Source organism: Lontra canadensis, unplaced genomic scaffold, assembly GCF_010015895.1.
Source record: "Lontra canadensis isolate GAN:19392208 unplaced genomic scaffold, GSC_riverotter_1.0 scaffold46, whole genome shotgun sequence".
Taxonomy (NCBI): domain Eukaryota; kingdom Metazoa; phylum Chordata; class Mammalia; order Carnivora; family Mustelidae; genus Lontra; species Lontra canadensis.
Genome location: NW_022631040.1, coordinates 13,954,490 through 13,973,168, shown reverse-complemented (window position 1 = coordinate 13,973,168; position 18,679 = coordinate 13,954,490). Strand labels below are relative to the sequence as shown.

General features: G+C 42.6%; 1 protein-coding gene and 1 long non-coding RNA gene across 2 annotated transcripts in view; one reads left to right on the top strand and one right to left on the bottom strand.

Moving 5' to 3' along the window:
- The window catches only part of LOC116876674, a 42,023-nt gene extending 32,826 nt beyond the window's left edge, over nucleotides 1-9,197 (top strand). The window contains exon 3 of the long non-coding RNA XR_004384440.1: nucleotides 9,134-9,197. This is a non-coding gene — a long non-coding RNA (uncharacterized LOC116876674). The remainder of the gene's footprint in view (nucleotides 1-9,133) is intronic.
- Nucleotides 6,245-9,825, bottom strand: FAM177B (family with sequence similarity 177 member B). Its single transcript, XM_032872979.1, has 4 exons — nucleotides 9,483-9,825; nucleotides 9,131-9,197; nucleotides 6,627-6,724; nucleotides 6,245-6,352 (listed from the first exon to the last, which is right to left on the bottom strand). Exons 1-4 carry the CDS (start codon nucleotides 9,654-9,656, stop codon nucleotides 6,245-6,247), a joined length of 447 nt encoding a protein of 148 aa, XP_032728870.1. The 5' UTR covers nucleotides 9,657-9,825.
- Between the last annotated feature and the right edge of the window lie 8,854 nt (nucleotides 9,826-18,679).

Sequence of the window (18,679 nt, the reverse complement as noted above, 5' to 3'; positions counted from 1 at the left end):
GGTGGTTGGGGGGCCTCTCCGAGCTCCCTGGGCTTGGAGATGCCCAATCAGCCCAAGGTCGGCAGATGAAGTGCAGACTGCAGATAGGCAGGTCAGGGTAACCAGGGACCTGGAACAGGGCAGATGTAGGGAGAGGCCAGGCCAAGGAGCAGGTTATTTGGGGTACCTGGCATCTATCTAATTCCAAGCCTTATCTTCCACGAGTGTGCCCATTTCTGCTGACAGCAGAGCTGGAGGACACTGGACTGCCTTGCCAGGGTGGGGCCACGATGACTGGTTGGGGTATCCTCAAGACAGCTGGGAGCACTGGTGGCTGGAGAGGCCCCTGCTCCTTGGGGCCTGGTGCAAGAGAGAGATTTGTGTTTGAAGCTCCTGCACGGCTCGGGAGCAGGGGGTCCTAAGGGCCATCCCATGCCCTGGTACTGGACCGGGACCCAGTTCAGGAGAGCAGAGTCACAGTTGTGAACTCTTGGGGGAAAGTGTGCATCTGCCAGTGTGGAAGCTTGCACTACACAAAGGTTCCTGTTCCCTCTGAAGCCAGATGTGGAGAGAATCCCAAAGCCTTATTTGGAGGGACTGCATTGTCTTTGAATGAGATACCTGGGAGCCCTTGCTTATGGATAACCTTGGGTCCCCATCAGCAGCAGTTTTAAAAGGGAATTGACTTTGACACCTTTATAGCCTCAGGTCTATATCCTGTTGTGGGAACATCCCAGGACAATATGCAGGTGGTTGGAGCAGCCATGGCCTCAGAGGCTTGGAGGGCCAAGCTGCCCAGGGTCCGCTGAAGGGGTCTGTGCTCTATGTGTGCCTGCTGGGTAGTGGTTGCTGAAGATCTGAATCAGTGTTTGTCTCCTCTAAGCAGGAGAATCAATGGCTCAGGCTCTTGAGGGACCCAAGGCATCTGAATAACTCCAAGCCTTAACCTATCCAATGGTGTCTTTTGTTCTTAAAGGCAGATCTGGTTGGGTTGGGGGGAGACTTGAACATCTTTTCAGGGCTGGGTTTAGGGTTACCTTCTATCAGAGACACCTGGGAGCCATGGCTGCTCGAAGGCCTGTGCTGCTGAAGTCCTGGTGCAGGAGGGGGAGCTGTGCATGTGGGTCCTGGCAGCTCTCTGAGCAAGGGGATATACCAGCCATGGTGTGACCTGTAGCCACCAGGACTGCATTCGGAGAAGTGGGGATGCTGTGGTTGGCTCTTGGGAGACACTTCAGAACTCCTCTGTTCCTCGCTGGCCATTTGCTCAAGACTTGGGCTCTACCAGATGGACCTGTCCACAGGCTGCACAGAGGTACTCGCAGTATAGCAGCGGGCTCTCCCCAGAGTAAATGGTTTAAGAAAGAGACCAAAACAGAAGCCAGTCTCTCTTACAGTTATCTCAGAAGTGTCACACCATTACTTCTGACATATTCTGTTGGTCACATAGATGTCCCTGGTTCAGTGTGGGAAAGGCTACAAGGGATGTGAGTACCAGAAGGTGAAGATTTATTGGGACCCTTTGAGAGGCTGACCACACAGTCCTGGGAGGCCTGAGAATTCAGCTGTCTGGAGTTTAAGGCCAAGGGGAGTGCAGAGATTTTTGTCTCTTTGATTGATAGCCCTAAAACAGTAACTGGTCCGGGGAAGATGCCCAATTAATATTAAAAGAATGAGTTAATATTAAAGGAAATGTGAACTTATCTTGCAGCCACAGCCTGGTAAATTCTGGGCATTGGTTCCTATTTGCTTTCCTTAGGATTTTTAGCTCAAGATTTGCTTGATTTGACATGGTCACTGACCCTAAGGGAAGGTGATCTCCATTCTTTCAGAAGAAAAGAAAAATAGATTGAGAGTATACTATTTGCTAGATAAAATTCAGTCCTGCAAATATTACACTTGGGTTTGCCTAGCTCTCTAAAATCAGCACTAAGCGGATATCTTCTAGGGCACCATTACTTTTTAGGGAAAGTTGAAGAGTTCAAAAGAGTCCATCATGGGGTCTGTTTTGAGGCAACTCCACAGATAAAGCAGGGACCGGGTTTTAGTACCCTGACACCTGAGGTACAAATAACCAGTACTTACCTGGTAGGGTTAGCCACTTCTGCATATCAGAAGCTCAGGTTTACTTTATCTTGAAATTGGACTAGCAGGGCCTGTCAGATAGAGCTAAGACTGACCCCTTAGTGGAGATAAACCATTCAGACTCCTTGAACTCATATTTATCAGTATTAATAATTATAATTGATATTATGGTTTAAGTACCTAATGTGTTTTTCCTCAATTTTCACATTTATCCTTAGAATGGTCATGGGGTGTGTCTGCCTTGTTCACTTTAACCCTCTTCTCCTGAGATTCTTGCTCACCCGGAAGTAAGTCCTCTGTTCATGTTGCTGCTACAGGACCCCCCCTTCCCTGGTCACAGTTGATCACATGATGGATGGTAACCTGAGCAAAAAGGGCTAATCAGATTCTATGTCCTGTATGTCTGGAATTGGGACTAAGAGGCAGACTTGAACAGGTGAGTTATAAAAGGCTATCGATTTGACACCAAAAGCAAAAAGAGCAAAAGCAAAAGTAAATAAGTGGGACCACATCAAACTAAAAAGCTTCTACTTAGCAAGAAAACTGCCAACAAAATGAAAAGACAAATGGGAGAAAATATTTTCAAATCATCTATCTTATAAGGGTTAATGCCCAAGATATATAAAGAATTCATACAACTCAATAGCAAAAAAAAAAAAAAAAAAAAGAATCTGATTAAAAACATGGGAAGACAATGAATTCTGGAACATTGAAAAGAAATTTAAAAAATAAAAATTAAAAAACAAAACAAACAAGAAAAACATGGGAAGAGCATCTGAATACATATTTTTCCAAAGAAGATATACAAATGGCCAATAGTTATATGAAAAGCTGCTTAACATTCACTAATCATCAAGGAAATGCAAATTGAAACCACAATGGGATATTACCTCATTCTTGTTAGAGTGGCTCATATCAAAAAGACAAGCAAAAACAAATGTTGTGGCATCTGGGTGGCTCAGGGGGTTAAGCCTCTGCCTTTGGCTCAGATCATGATCTCAGGGTCCTGGGATTGAGCCCTGCTTTGGGCTTTCTGCTCAGTCGGGACCGTGCTTCCTCACCTCTCTCTGGCTGCCTCTCTGCCTACTTGTGACCTCTCTCTCTCTCTCTCTCTCTCTCTCTCAGTCAAATAAATAAGTAAAATCTTTAAAAAAAAAAGAAGAAAAAGAAAAAGAAAATGTTGGTGTAGATGTGGAGAAAAGGAAACATTTGTGCATTCCTGGTGGCAAAATATATTGGTGCAGCTACTATGGAAAACAGGATGGAGATTTCTCAAGAAATTAAAAGTAGAACCACCACATGATTCAGCAATTCCATTTATGGGCATTTATCCAAAGAAAAGGAAAACACTAACTCAAAAAGATATATGCACCATGTTTACTGCAGCACTATTTGCAATAGCCAAAACACAGAAGCAGCCTAAGGAACCATCAGTGCATGAAGGGATACATGTGGTACACACACATACACACCAAGTGGAATATTATGTAGCCTTGAAAAAGGAGGAAATCTTGTTATTTGCCACAACATGGATGGTCCGTGAAGGCATTGTTATGCTAAATGAAATGAGTCAGATGAAGAAAGATAAATACCACTTAATCATACTTATATATGAAATCTAAAAACCAACCAACCAACCAACAAAAACAAATAACAAAAATCCAAACTCACAGATACACTGAACAGATTAGTGGTTGCCAGAGATGGGGCATGATGGGTGGGTGAAGGTGGTCAAAATGTACAAACTTACAGTTATAAAAATAAGTAAGTCATGATGATGTAATCATACAGCATGATGAATATACTGTATATTTGAAAGTCGCTAAGAGAGTAGATCTTTAAAGCTCTCATCACAAGAAAAAAATGTGTAACTGTGTGGTGGATGTTAACTAGACTAACTGTAGTGATCATTTCATAATAGATACCAATATTAATCATTAGGTTGTATACCTTAAACTAATATAATATTATAGGTCAGTTATATCTCAGTAAAAAATAAAGATTACAAAATAAAAGAGGTATGGAATGATCTTTCTTCCTCCTGTAAGAAAGATGAGAAATGAAGAGAGTATTGCTTATGTATATGTTTACTGAATTTGTTCTAGACCTACTGAAGTTTATCTGCTCTTGGGGTCCATGAGATACCTCAATATCCTTCCAAAAAATTCTTTTTTGTTGCATAAACTAGTTCAAATTGAACTTGCTGCCTGTATCAAATCTGGTTTACACATAGGAACATTGTGAAGTTGAGTCACTTGCCCAGGGCCATTGAGGTACAAAAGGGGCAGCAGAGCTGAGATTAAATCAATATCATAACTCCTGAGCCCATCATTTATCCCATACTACCACTAGGAGAAAGTGTTTCCCCTTCTCAGCTGTCCTAGGAGACTCACATCCCTTAAAGCTGATTGTGGTCATGTGACTTGCTTTGGTAGAGGAAATATATAATCAGAGGTGACACGATTCATTCTCAGCGGGGACGTTGATTGTCCATTCCTTCTCTGCTTCAGCAGCCCTGAGCACATCACAGTATGGAGAACTGTAAGATCAAAGACGCATGTACACTGAGCCAACGCTCTGGGAAGCCACCTGAACTGACAGCAGACTTCTCATGAGAAAGAAATAAGCTTTTGTTGTTTCAAGCGACTGAGCTTTAGAATTGTCTGATTAGGCAGCAAAACCTGTCTTATTCTCATCTATCCAAACAACAACACCTTATTCCCAAGGCCACCTTCTCGATTTCCTATTGAATCGATTCCAATTTCCCCTTCTCCTAGAGCTATTCCTTCAGTTACATATGCTGCATAATAAACCCCTCCAACACTTACAACAGTAATGATTTATTATATCTCATGATTCTGCAGGTTGACTGGACTCAGCCATGGGGTTCACCTACTCCACGAGGGATAACAGAAGGTCATTTTTGTGGCTCCATTTGGTGAGGAGCTTGGCTGGGACTGGAATGTGCAAGACAGTCTTTCATCCTTGGAAATCTATTTCCACGTGGCCTTTCATTAGTGAGAAGTCTAGCCCAAGCTTCTTTACGAAATGGAGTTTCTAAGAGGACAGGCTCCCATTCACAAGTACTCATCAGGCCTCCACTTGCGTCACATTTGCTACTGTCTCATTGGCCAAAACAAGTCACATGGCCAAGCCCAGCATCAAGGTAGCTGGGACAGTATCAGGGCATGAATTCCAGAAGCCATGGTTCTTTAGGGACTTTCAAGGTAACAGTCTATAACAGCCATTAATTAAGCATTATGTTGAATATTAACAGTTTTAAAAGTGTTTTCACTTTTATTATCTCATTTTTGTTTAACAGTAACCCTTGAGGAATAAATATATGCCACCCCTATTTTACAAAGAAGGTGACAAGCTCTCAGAAGTCTGGACTCCTAAAATCACACTACTAGTAAATGGTAGAGTGGTGACTTGACCTCCCGTCTTCTTACAGCAAGTCCTATGTCTTTCTATTATATCATAGCACAACCTGTGATATCGAGCTATGACTTCCAGGTTTGATCTTTCCAGGTTTTGAAATTTTGCTGACAAATTTTAAAAAAGTATTTTTCAAATACTTTTTCTAGAGCTTGGATTATTGTTTTTAATTGTGTGTGTGGGGAAATGCACCCAGTTCTCAAAGACTTTGATATATCATAACAAAGTTACTAACAATGTTAGCTTCTTGTAAAGCAAGTGCCAATGAAGCCAGAGTGGCTTCTGGGAAGCACACACCTTAGATCAAACCCTGAAAGGGGACTTACTTAGACTTCATAATGCCCCAAGTTTCTTTGGGGCATTATGACGAAGAGTTTTAGTCCAGATCCAAGTTCCTTAAGGCATTTGCATTTCTGGGCAAACATCAGTAATGAGAGATGACTAGCAAGATTTCCATTATGGCTGGGCAGGGGAAGGGGGTTGACTTGGGAGGGTTATAAAATTGAGAAAGCATCCATAATTCTCATTACTGCTTATAATCATGGATGCTAGAGAATAAATCACAAGGAGATTAAAATCAGACCTGGCTCAGAAGCACAACCTGTGTTGCCATGGTCATCAATGGTGGTGGAACAGACATTCAGAAGAACTACAGCCCTGGGGCCCATTATGAGCTGAAATCTGCGGCCACACCTTCCCTGGATGAGACGCTCTGCTGAGGAACACCCTGGACAGTGTCCTGTCATCTGCTTCCGTACTCTTTGCCTCCAACCTCCAGGTGACACTTTTCATTAGGAACCTTGGCTGGCTGGGCCTTTGATCCATTCCCTTCACTTTCCTTGTCACTTTCCTGGTATGGAGAGAAACATGGAAAATTTAACTGCAAACCAAATACCTCTGAACTGCCCCTCTTGCAAAGACACCCCGTACGAAGCTTCTTTATTTAATGACTCTTAGGCTTCACGTTCAGCCAACTTCTACAACCCATCTCATGACATTGGAACTTCACACAAGAAAAGCAGCTACAAAGTATCATGGAGGGAAATTGTACATAATTTCCAGGTGGGAGAGTAATTTATATGAAGTGGAAGCAACCAATCTTCCCCCATCAGGAGGTCACATACCTTATTTTGTGTCCTATAGTACTCATTCAACACATACTGATATTTGGGTTGATTAAGACCAAAGAAGGTAGCAAATCTTTCACCAAGGAATTCACATGCTAAAAGAAAGAACAAGCACTTGGGTAAGTTGAATTAATAACTAAAACTTAGAGTCAGTCGAGGGGTAAGAGTTTAAACTTGCCTGGAGGAGATCTGTTACTACACTTAACTGGAAGGCTGATGAGAGATTTTAATTCCTCTGGATTCTCAAGAAGTTCTAGGACTCAGAAGGACTTGTCAAATCTTCTATCTTCCCATGGGATTACGTCTAAACTATCCTATCCATATGGGTGTGTCAGGAGAGATTTTTCAAAATACTCACTACCCAGGGCCAACGTTGGTGCTAAGCAATCACAGTAGATGCTTTGCTTATGAAAGGTAGAGATAAAGGTTTAGCATTAATAGTAGCTTCCTGAAGGTGTCTCCTAGAAATATTTCCCTTTAAAATTGTAGGATTTCTGACACCTCCCCCCGTCCCCAGTGACACAATTTTCTGATCCCCATGACTGATTCCTCTTCTTGGGATGTTGCTCATAGAACACATTGGAATGGGGCTCTACATTTTTTAATGTGTTTTATCTTTTCAAAAATACTGTAGCTCTTGGCTGCCTGGGTGGCTCGGTTGGGCAACTGCCTTCTGCTCAGATCATGATCCTGGAATCCCAGGATCAAGTCCCGCATCAGGCTCCCAGCTCAATGGGGAGTCTGCTTCTCCCTCTGACCTCCCCTCTCATGCTCTCTCTCTCTTTCAAATAAATAGATAAAATCGCTTTAAAAATACTGTAGCTCTTTAATCTCTTTGCTTGCCACCGTGCATGGTATATGTGTATAAGAGAAGTTTCTAAAATATTAGAATAAATCTTGGGAAGTTTTCCTGTTTAGGACCTACTAGAATTTTAGATTGAAAACACTCATTACAGGTTCACCTGGGTGTCAGCTCTATCCAGAGTTTTCTGTGTGGAGACCAGGTGCTAAGTGGTTGCATACCCATGCTTCCACTACTACCTGGAAGGCCCACACAGATGCCCTTGAATACTACAGTTTTGCTTGGAACCTGGAAGGCAGCTTGGTTCCCCTTGTGTCCTGTCCTTGCCATCTTAAGTCAAAGCCCAGCATGGAAATCACTGCCGTCCCTGTTCGCCTTCACATTTTCATATTGCTGTATTGGGTTTTTCTTCTTCACCTAACCTAATCTCCTAAGGTTTTCTCCCTCCAAAACATTTCACCTCTCTGAACGGTCTTTCCCCAACTAAAGCACAGAGCTCTCTGGAAGACAGCATATATATTCTGCCAGTATGTTATGCATGAGGCAAGACTGTATCTCACCCAGGTTCCCAAAGTAACTTCCAAATCCATAACCATCTACCCTGGTGTGAAAGCACTTGCTCCTTTAAGGCTCATACCATCTGACTAAATCACCCATCACTACTTTTTACTGTAATTCAAACACTTCCCTCCCCTCCCCTGCCCCCGGTGACTTTCATGGTCTCCACGCTGAACTTAGCCATACTTTCATAGCACTCTGATGGTACCGCCTCCATACGTCAGCGTTACTGAGTTTCCCCATGGGTAGTCCCAATGCTCCTTCCACCTGGCAATGGTCGCAACAAATTATAATTATAGGCATGTTTACTGGCCTATAATATCCATTGAACATTGAGTCCTTTGAAAGCAAAGACTGTCATTTGTTTTCATGTCCCAGGGACCCACACAGTGCCAAACACATACTGTCACTCAATAAATGTTTGTTTAATGAATGAATGAAGATCAATTCTTCAGAGCTATAGCTATACTTCATATTTTCTCACATTTTTAAAGTTGTTTCCTCCCTGTTGTCCATATAAGCATATGTGAGTTAGAAGGAAATAAGTAATAAGGTATTGCCAATTGGGCTCTAAAGAAAATTGGTGAATATCAAGGAAAATAAGATTTAGTATTTCATCTGTTATAAATAGCCACTTAGGCCATTCACTGTGTCCCTGGGAAGGGCCAATAAAGTTCTTATTCATAACAGAGTGGTTATGATGAGGGAACTTGGAACTGTGTCATATAACAATAGTTTAAAAAAAAACTTGGAAGTTTATTCAGAAAAAGAGTCAACTGGGGATGGGGAGAGGTTATTGTCTTCAGATATTTGCAACTCTGTCCTGTGAAAGAGGAGCCTAGGCTTGTTTTATGCGGTCTTAAGAAAGATCACTAAGATCCATGGGAATAACTTTAGAAGAAGACAAAATAGGAGGTAGAATTTACTAAAAAGAATTGGAAAGAGATGGGAGGGTCTGCCTAAAGATGTGAGGTTCTATGCCTTTGGAAATGTTGAAGCATAGATTGAGAACCGATCAAGTCATTCCTTCTCCGGGATGTCACAGAGCGGAATAAACTATTGGAAGCCCTAACTCTGAGGGTCTGTCAGCCCATCCTTGAGTATTTAGGAAAAACAAATAAATACCGTTAGCAGTACTTACTAGACAATGAGGTGCTTGCTATTTGGCCTGCCCAAAACCATAGATAGGGCCCCCATGAAAGGGTAGACTGAAAAAAGAGAGAGAAATCAAGTTAGAGTAATTATTAATAGGAGTGGTGATACGAAGTGTTTCATGTAGAGGTTTCAAATGCTTTCTAGTATATTCCATTTTCTTTCTCATAGAGGAGAAATACAAAGTAACCAAAATTATGAGCTGACTATAAATGGATCTAGAAAACAAACTAAGGGGAATAAGGAGTTAGCTTAAAACTACATTTTCTGCAAACCTTGTCTGGCTTAATCTCTCATGCACTCAGTCCACATGTTCATCAATATTGATGCTGTAAGCTTACAGGATCATGTGTTGAATTTGTTTTCTGTCCCTCTTTTTCTTCCTCTTCCTCCTCCTCTGTGCTATACTCTTCCATGATGTCTCCATCAACGAAATGGATAATTCTTTTGGGAGTAGCTCCTTTGGGAGATCCACTCTTCTCTAATTTGGACTCCCGGAAATTGCCTTCTTCCATAAGAAAATAAAACAACTAGTGAATTAAAAGCCAGACACCTTAGGGCAGGTCTCCTGGGCAGTGTTTCTATAGCTGAGAGGTATTTGATTGTTCTCAATGGGTAGTAAAGCTAGAGACTCCAGATATAATCACAGCTGTGATCTCATCAATTCTTTGAATCCAACAAGGACTCTCCAGTTCTGTATAAAAATGGAAAAAATTTTATTAGTAGTGAAAATGTGAACTTTGAGTCTCCAAACAAAAATGTCAGCAGGGTTTCCTTACCCCTTATTAATTACAAAACCAACAAATACTAGTAGGAAGAGTCCATTAACCTGTGGAAATTTCCTAATTATTTCAATAAATAATGAGAGGCAATATATGCAGTGATTAAGAGTGCAAGCTTTGCACAAAGAAGAAAAAAAATGTCAAGTATACCTGGTAAAGGACTTCTTTCCAGAATATGTAAAGAACTATTACAATTCAATAAGTAAAAGACAAACAACTCAATTGAAATATGAGCAGAGAGGGGCTCCTGGGTGGCTCAGTTGGTTAAACATCTGTCTTTGTCTTGGGTCATGATCCCTGGGTCCTGAGATTGAGCCTTGCATCGGGCTCCCTGCTCAGCAGGGTGTCTGCTTCTCCCTCTCCCTCTGCCACTCCTCCCTGGCTTGTGCTTTCTCTCTCACTCACTCACTCTCTCTGTCAAATAAATAAATAAAATCTTTAAAAAAAAAACCCTATTATTTAGTATCTCTGTGCCTTGGTTTCCTTATCTATAAAATAAGAATAGTACAGTTTGAGTGTATGTTTGAATATAGCACCAACCTTATAAAATGAGAATTCAATGAATAAAGATACACCATGGAATTAGAAAAATTTTTAGCAAACAGCAAGTGTCTTGCAAAAGCTAGCTTTTAAGTACCTATCACGTAATAGTGTATATATTAGACACTATTCTAATGTGGTAACCACACTATTGTCTTAATTAGTACTTAATAGATTTTAAGATTATATCACCAAATATGGCAGACTGAGCTGATGTGAATGACTCCTTTCTGGTTCCAAATACACAAAATTAAACAAATAAAAATATTAAATCAAGCTGTACTAAGGCAGGAAGAGAGAAGAGAGAGACACCGGAAAGAAGAAAGCCTAGGTGTCCGCAATAGAAGGAACTCAAAATCCTAAGGGTGAGCGAAAGCTGATGTGATTCCTGAGGGTTTCAGAAATAGATACTAAAGGGGCTAAAGTTTTAACACGGGTGCGGAGAGGAGAGCCCAAATCACAGATCCTGTGAGAGTGAGGAGCCGAAGTGAAACCCCTGCACGAAGCCAAGATAATAGTGTACGATGTTACCTATAAAATATGGGCTAGAAGAACTGCTACTGCTTTACGAAAGTGGCAAAGTAATTTGTCATCTCCTGGCAACACGGATAGAAATAGTCACCTGAAAAATACTGGAACCCCAGGCCAGTACCAAATGCTGGTTGTGGCCAAGTTCATAGTCGTCCTGTGGTATGAGGACCAAAGTGAAGCTGCAGGACGCCTGGGTGGCTCAGGGGGTTAAAGCCTCTGCCTTCGGCTCAGGTCATGATCTCAGGGTCCTGGGATCGAGCCCCACATCGGGCTCTCTGCTCAGCAGGGAGCCTGCTTCACTTCCTCTCTCTCTCTCTGCCTGCCTCTCTGCCTACTTGTGATATCTGTCAAATAAATAAATAAAATCTTAAAAAAAAAAAAGTCAAGCTGCAGGAACCAAAGGCGGGGAAACCCACAGAGCTCTGTTGGAAGCAAGCACAAAGCCACCCTGAAGGGAACAGCCAGCAAGACAGGGTACGCTGCCTCTCCGCTAAAAACAACCCTTGCTGAGGAGACACTTGCAAAATCTTACAAATCACAGGACGAACCCAATTGTCTTGAGGAAGGGTAAGCTAATGAAAACATGAGAGTCTTCACCCAAGAGTTAGAAATACTAGAACAACGCAAAACTTGAAAATGAATGTTTCGTATAGCCAGAGGGATAAAGGAAACAAAACATAATATCCCAGAGGAACAGGTTGATTTGAAGAAGAGCTGAACAGAAATTCTAGAAATGAAATATATAGTCAATATAGGATAGGTTGGATGTACATTGAACAACGACGAAATCTCTCATAGCAGAGCATCAAGCGGTATATATTCCACCAGCATAAAGGGAAAGCTTTGAGATGAAGGACGGGTGAGAAAGTCCAATACTTACCGATTGAGAGTTCAGAAGAAGTGAACAGAAAAAACGGAGAACACAATATTTGAAGAGGTAACAGCTATGAATTTTCAAAATTTGAAGAGCAACATAAATCCTCAAATACAGGAAACCTAAAGAATCCTAAGAGGGGCAAATAATAATGAAATCAAACCTAGATCATGGAAATTACTGAAAATCTTAAAGGTTACAATACACAAGGCAGATTACTCACCACGGTGTAACACACGAGTGGCTGACATTAGATCAGCAACAACTGAGACCAGAAATATGTATGTTTATGTATATATGAATATTCATATATTTATGTGTTGAAAGGGCCAGGGGCAGGCTGCCCCAAATAGGTCACTTTGGCATACTGATTGTTTTAAATAAAGGTTACTTAAGAGCCAGCCTGTGCGAGAAGGACACTATGAAAGCAGGAAATCTATGTGAAAGGGACCCTCCCTGGGTACCAGAGATAGGAAATTTAGACCCAAGAAGACTGTAGAAACAACCCTCGTTGCTTTTTACCGATTCGCTATCCCAGCCCAGAGTCTGTTCAGAAGTCCATACTAATTAAAGCTCCGAAAGTTTTATTTGTTCAGTGAATTCTTCACAGATCTATCGTCTCTCTGTCTAAAAAGTACAGAATCAGCCTGCCTTGGGCATTTCTTTGGGTCTCAATTTCATTATCGGGTCTCTCTGTGCATATAATAAAACTTTGTTTTTCTTTTCTCCTGTTCATCTGTCTTTTGTAAATTTAATTCTTTGTCCAACTGGAAGACCTTGAGCATAGAAAAAATTGTTCACGCCCTTCAGTATAGGCGAAAAGATCACCAGATCTTAGTGGTACAGTGCTGAGTTTATGTCCTTGGTGAAGGTGAGGGTTGCACAAGGCCCGTCGAGGATTAAATTTGTCATCTGCAGCGAGGTGATGGGAGGTGATGGGATGCCCGCCCAGCACAGGGGCTTCTAAGGAGACTTGAACGATGCACGGGGTTTTCCCTGCCTGACTTAGTGTCTGCGTCACAACAGAACCTTAGCAAGAAATAGGAAAAGTTGTTACTGTTTAGTTTCTGATGCCAAAGAGCAGCAAAAAGTAAGCATTTTAATCTGGTGTTTAAGACCCAATTGTTAGTGCCATGAGAAATAAAACACATCCTACAACGATAGTCAAAAGCAACTCACCTGCCTTTATCCCTCTGCATTTTCTTTTATTGCTTTTCCTCGTTATGTTTGGCTTGCAAAGTAGTACGGAATTTGGTGCTGGAAATTGTTCGGGAGCTTGCGAGTCAGTGAAACTCGGCTGAGGCCGTGCTGAGCCCTCGACTCTGCTGACGTGGACTTGCTCTAGTGTGTGTCTCACAGGGTGCAACGTGTTTGATTTGTGGGAAGGTCAGTTCTGTGACACACGCTGCATTACAGAAACCCAGTGGCGGTTATCTTGCCCAGATTAGAAGCATCTAAGGGTCTTTTAAGAAATTCTAAGGGCAGAACACACCCTAGACCACTTAAACCACAATCTCTGTGGGTGGGACGTGGATACTGGTTATGTTTGAAGCTGCCCAGGTGATCCTACTTTGCAGACAAGTTTGGGGACCTGTGCCCAAGGAAGCAGGAAGAGATTCAGCAATCTGGTGTACTTTGAGCTCGTGCCAAGACGTCTTGTGTTATTTTTTTTTCAAGAGGGCTTTTTGTTTTTTTGCTTTCGGAGCAGTCCCCCCAACCTTGCTCCAACTAAAAAGCTTAAATATAAAAAGTTTAAGAATAAGGCCTAGCAGTCCCACTATCATTTACTGTACTTCACTCCTCTGAAGACCATCTCCCAGTTCATACGTTTCCAAACCAAGGGAAGTACCCCATCACCCATATTCCTGGCTTAGTGTTACCTATTTTACAGATTCATGATACCTGTTGGCTCTCAGAAGAAAATACTGGCTTGGGTTCTACCTGATAATAGTGTTGAGAGTTAAATAGGCATTTATATCTTTCAGTTGAGGGAGGCTCAAAGGGAGGGTGGAGAGAGAAGGAGAGAGAGAAAAAAAAGAAAGTGAGAGACTTAGCTTACAGTTGATTTAGTGAATATTTTTCTGCCACTTAATGGACTTTTTAGGATGTGCTATGCAATATTACCGAAGAATGTGGAATCTTTTATTTTTTTTAAGATTGTATTTATCTGAGAGAGAGAGAGCACATGCCAGGGGAGGGGCAGAGGGAGAGGGACAGGCGGACTTCGAGCAGGGAGAGGAGCAGGGAGACCAATGAGGGCCTTGATCCCAGGACCCTGGGATCATGACCTGAGCTGAAGGCAGACGCTTAACCCACTGAGCCCCAAGGTGCCCCCGGAATCTACTTATTTTTATTTACAAAACCCTTGGGAGCACCACCAACTTCACACCATGTGCGCAGACATGGATGTTTTGCAAGTGACCTTTCGGAAGGCCAAATACTCCCTACAGCATGCTTTTTCCTCCGTTTCATTATGAGCACCTCTACTTCTTTCTTAAAAACCCCAAATCCAGTTTATCAAGAATTGTGCCTAAGGATATAATTAACAGACCATACAATCTCCCTAATCTTTTAGTATTGGAGTACCTCTAGGCTCAGTGATTTGATCTCCTGTTTTTACCTATTCACTGATGATCTCACCTGGCCCTATGCTTGTAAGAACGATCTACACACAGATTTAGAACCAGCAGTGCGATCTCCAGGTCAGACTTTCCTTGGATCTCAGGCTCATAGATCCTCCTGTCCACTCCACACGGCTTCTTGGACGTCTGATAGACTGCTCAGCCCCGACAAAACTGAATCTTTGCTCACACTCCAGTGCACTCTCCTTCCCGCACACCCCTCCCCTAGACACACACTCCTATCTCTTCGGGAGTCTTTCCATTTCAGAAAATGCCAATTCTATTCTTCCAGTTATACAGACCAGAAACTTTGGAGTCCTTCTTGATCTTTCTCATTTAATCACACTTCCGATTAAGTCCAACAAGAAATCCTCTTGGATATTTCTGGAATCCTCATACCACCCCTCCAGGCTGGTCTGGGGCATCATCTCTCACCTGGATTGCTGCAGTCGCCCCTAACTGGCCCCCTACAGTCTATACTCAAAAGGCAGCTAGGGTTGTTGAATCCTAAATCAGTTCCCATCACTTCTCGGCTTAAAACCCTCCAGGGGGTTCCCTCGGCACCTAGGGGTAAAGCCCAAGTCCTTATAATAGCCTGCAGGGCTGTAGATCTGGGCCCCAATACTTGTCTGATCTCATTTTGTGCTGCTCTCCCCTTCACTCATCCCACTTCCATACACTGGACACGGACTCCAGGCTGGAACCTTGCGCCCGCAGTCCCCAGGACTAGTCAGTCCTCCCGTGGACTTTGTTCCCTCACTTCCTTCCCGGTTTTAGTGCAAATGGTCTGCTCTGAGCTCCTCTGTCTCTGGAGGCTCCTTCCCGTTGCCACCACCACTCCACAGTCTACCTCACTGTTGTGTCTCCTTAGCCCTTATCCTCACTGAACATTCCCTGTGTTCCACTGGTCTCCCTCTTCCCTTCCCCCGGCTGGTCTTCTGGCCAGAGTAGGGGGGGCTCTACCTGTGAGCTTCCTGCTCTGTCTCCCGCCCCTGCAGAGACGTGGCTGGAACTCAGTATTTATTTAATAAGTGAACCATATGTTCAGATCATTTGAACAGGTGGGGTGAGGGATTATGTAGTAGGTTGAAAAAAAAGAGAACAGACTTGTAATTGGCTTTATTTCTGAAGCTAAAATGGCTGCCTTTTGTTTAATATTTTTCCCATTACATTTACACATGAATCATTTCATTAAGTCCTTCACTGAAACGCAGCACTGTAATCTGTCCCTACAAAATAACAAATATAGACTTGGCATTTAACTTCAGGAAGACATCGAACCTAAGACTACCCGGGGCTCTTTCACTTTGCACTCATCAAGGCATGTTTTCAAATGAACCGGGTTCAAGTGCATGGGGTGGTTAGTTCCGCAGGAGCTACCGGGCCCAGGGCAGGGAGTCCCAGCTTCCATCTTCCCCTCTTCCCCAGGCTGGGGGGTCTAAAGGTCGAGCCTCTGGTGGACACGGGCCTGGGACGGCCAAAGCCCCACTTGGCAGAGCGGAATTGGCTACCAGTGTCTCGCCGCCATTTCATGGGAGAAGGGCCCACTCCGTTGTGTGTGACTCACCGTAGAGCGGGAAGCGGGCAGGGCTGAGCGAGGAATTCTGTGGACTGAGCAAAGATGAACACATGGATCAGTCAACCACTGCTCCCCTGAGAACTGCTGACAGAACATTCCCTGACAGGATTTTTCTATCTTTATTTTCAGTACTGAGCCGTGGATCAAGTGACATGACTGACGGGCCACTGGTGCTGTTAGGGCCTTTCTCAACCTTCTCTATGTCAGGGCAGATGATGTAGGGAATTCTCTGAAATTCTGGAGGTGACCAGCCAGGGAGCTCCAGCCGCCTTACGCTCGGCCCAGCTGAGAGGCTGAGGTGGCTGAGATCAAGTAGCTCGAGGCAAACTACTTGGGAAGCTCAAGAGAACAAAACCCAAGGGGCACCTGGCCGGGTGAGTTCAAGCCCCATGTTGAACGGGTGTAGGGATTACATAAATAAGCAAAACTATAAAAAAGTTTTCTTTAGAGAATGAAACTCAAGCTACCAGTGAACAAACACTCTCTAGGGAGCACTCTGAATGACAATATGAACTCACACCTACCTCGAGCATATCAAAGATTTTAGATATACTGAATTGCATTTAAGTGATAGCTCTGGCCTTTTGGATAAGTGCGTTTTTATAATTCCCAGTAGGCTCCCCTTAATTTAGTCCCTTCAGTTTACTAAAACATTTTAAAGATAAAGATGTAGGCGGCACCTGGTGGTTCAGTCGGTTAAGCACCTGCCTTTGCCGGGGTCATGATCTCAAGGTCCTGGGATCCAAGCTCTGAGCTCCCCGTGGGGCTGTGCTCAATGGAGAGTCTGCTTCTCTCTTTTCCCTCTGCTCCTCTCCCCGACTTGTGCTCAAATAAATAAAATCTTTAAAAATAAAAATGTAAATTCTAAGCAAATTACTCAAATATCAAGCCTTTAGACACAAAATTATGCTAAGCCAGATGACATCCCAAGTTTTCTTTTTAAGATTTTGAGAGCACACAAGGGGGGGCAGAGGGGGCCTGGCAGAGGGAGAGGGAAAAATAAGACTCCTCACTGAGCAGGAACCCAGGACCCTGGGATCACGACCTGAGCGGATGGCAGATGCTTAACTAACTGAGCTACCCAGGCACCCCCCAAATTTATTTTTTATACACATATTAAGAGATTTAAAAAATGTGGTATTTTCTAAAGCACACTCTGGAAAATAAAGAAAGATTTCCAAATGGGGTTTTATGTCTCAGTACATTTATAGCTCAAGTTTCCAAAGCAGAGTTTAGTGCAGAGCACTGCTTGGCCACAAGGACTGGCTCTCTAGCCCAGGTTCCCATAGGACACACCACTGCGCTGCACTGGGTAATGCAACAAGGAAGGTAGATACAGGCCAAATGAATTCCTACTTTGAGGTTCAGAGGTGGTAAGTACCAATAACCATAAATAGAAACCAGATAGGTCGAGGAATGTTGGATAGTTAATGAACTCATGTGGCGTAAAGCACCTGATGCATGTGTGTCTGTCATCTGAAAACGTTACTGTGAAGAATTAGGGGTTTTGTGTCCTATTAATGGTTACTGGTTTAATAAATGTAAAAATACTTGTCAAAAAACAAAATCCCGATGAATTTGTAAGTAAAATTACTTTTATTTTCATAAATAAAAAGGTAATTCATTATATAAATAACACTTTTAGCGGAGTATGTTAACTGTCATTATCCAGTTTAACTAAGAATGAAATGTACGCATAGTTAACACAAAGTTACATCCCTCTACAGCTTTCATGCAACTGCTTTACATCTGTTAACTTCCAAAAATCTCCAACACCATTTTAAAGAATATGATAAAAATGGGGAATTCTAGTCACAGAGCGTCACTTATGCTGAAGTCAACACGATATTACTTGCTCAGGTCGAAGCTGCCAATTACTGACTTAAAGTAACACCAGTATTTTCTGCATTTTACAGAAGCACTGACCATATGACGCGTTTTCATGCCACGTATGGCGGTATGATTCACAAAAATGTCGATGTGAAAATTCGGTTAACTAGGTCAGTATGCCCTAGTACCCGAGATAAATAGTTCCTACAGGCCAAGAGCAACAAGCGGGCATCAAGAACTAAAGTTCCGTCAGTAAATGGCATACCGCAAACCAGTGATTTCGTAGTAGCACACAAACTACAGTGAAACTTAATTAAAATATTTTTTCTCTACACAGCGAAATAAAATTAAATGTCTGGTTATTATTCCACTTATTGGACTCTGCAGCTTCAAATATTAACTGTTACACAGCAAGGGGTAATTAGCATCTCCGCATATTTAAAAAAAAAGAACCCTCACTGATACTAAGTATTTTCGAGAGTGAAAACTGTGATTTAAAGTAAAGACAGGCAGAATCTATTTCTTCTTTTTAAGTTTTGTTTTGTTTTTTAGTAATTTCTACACCCAACGTGGGGCGTGAACTCACAACCCTGAGATCGTCGTGTGTTCCACTGACTAAGCCAGCCAGGCGCCCCTATTTAGTCTTCATAATGAAATGTTTATTACTATTTAAATACTTTACGCAGATTCTACTTATTTGTCACAGGACTGTGGTGTGGATTCGATGGTTCATCCATGATCAGTGTTTAGCAGAGGGCCTGGCAAATAGTAAGCTCCTGGT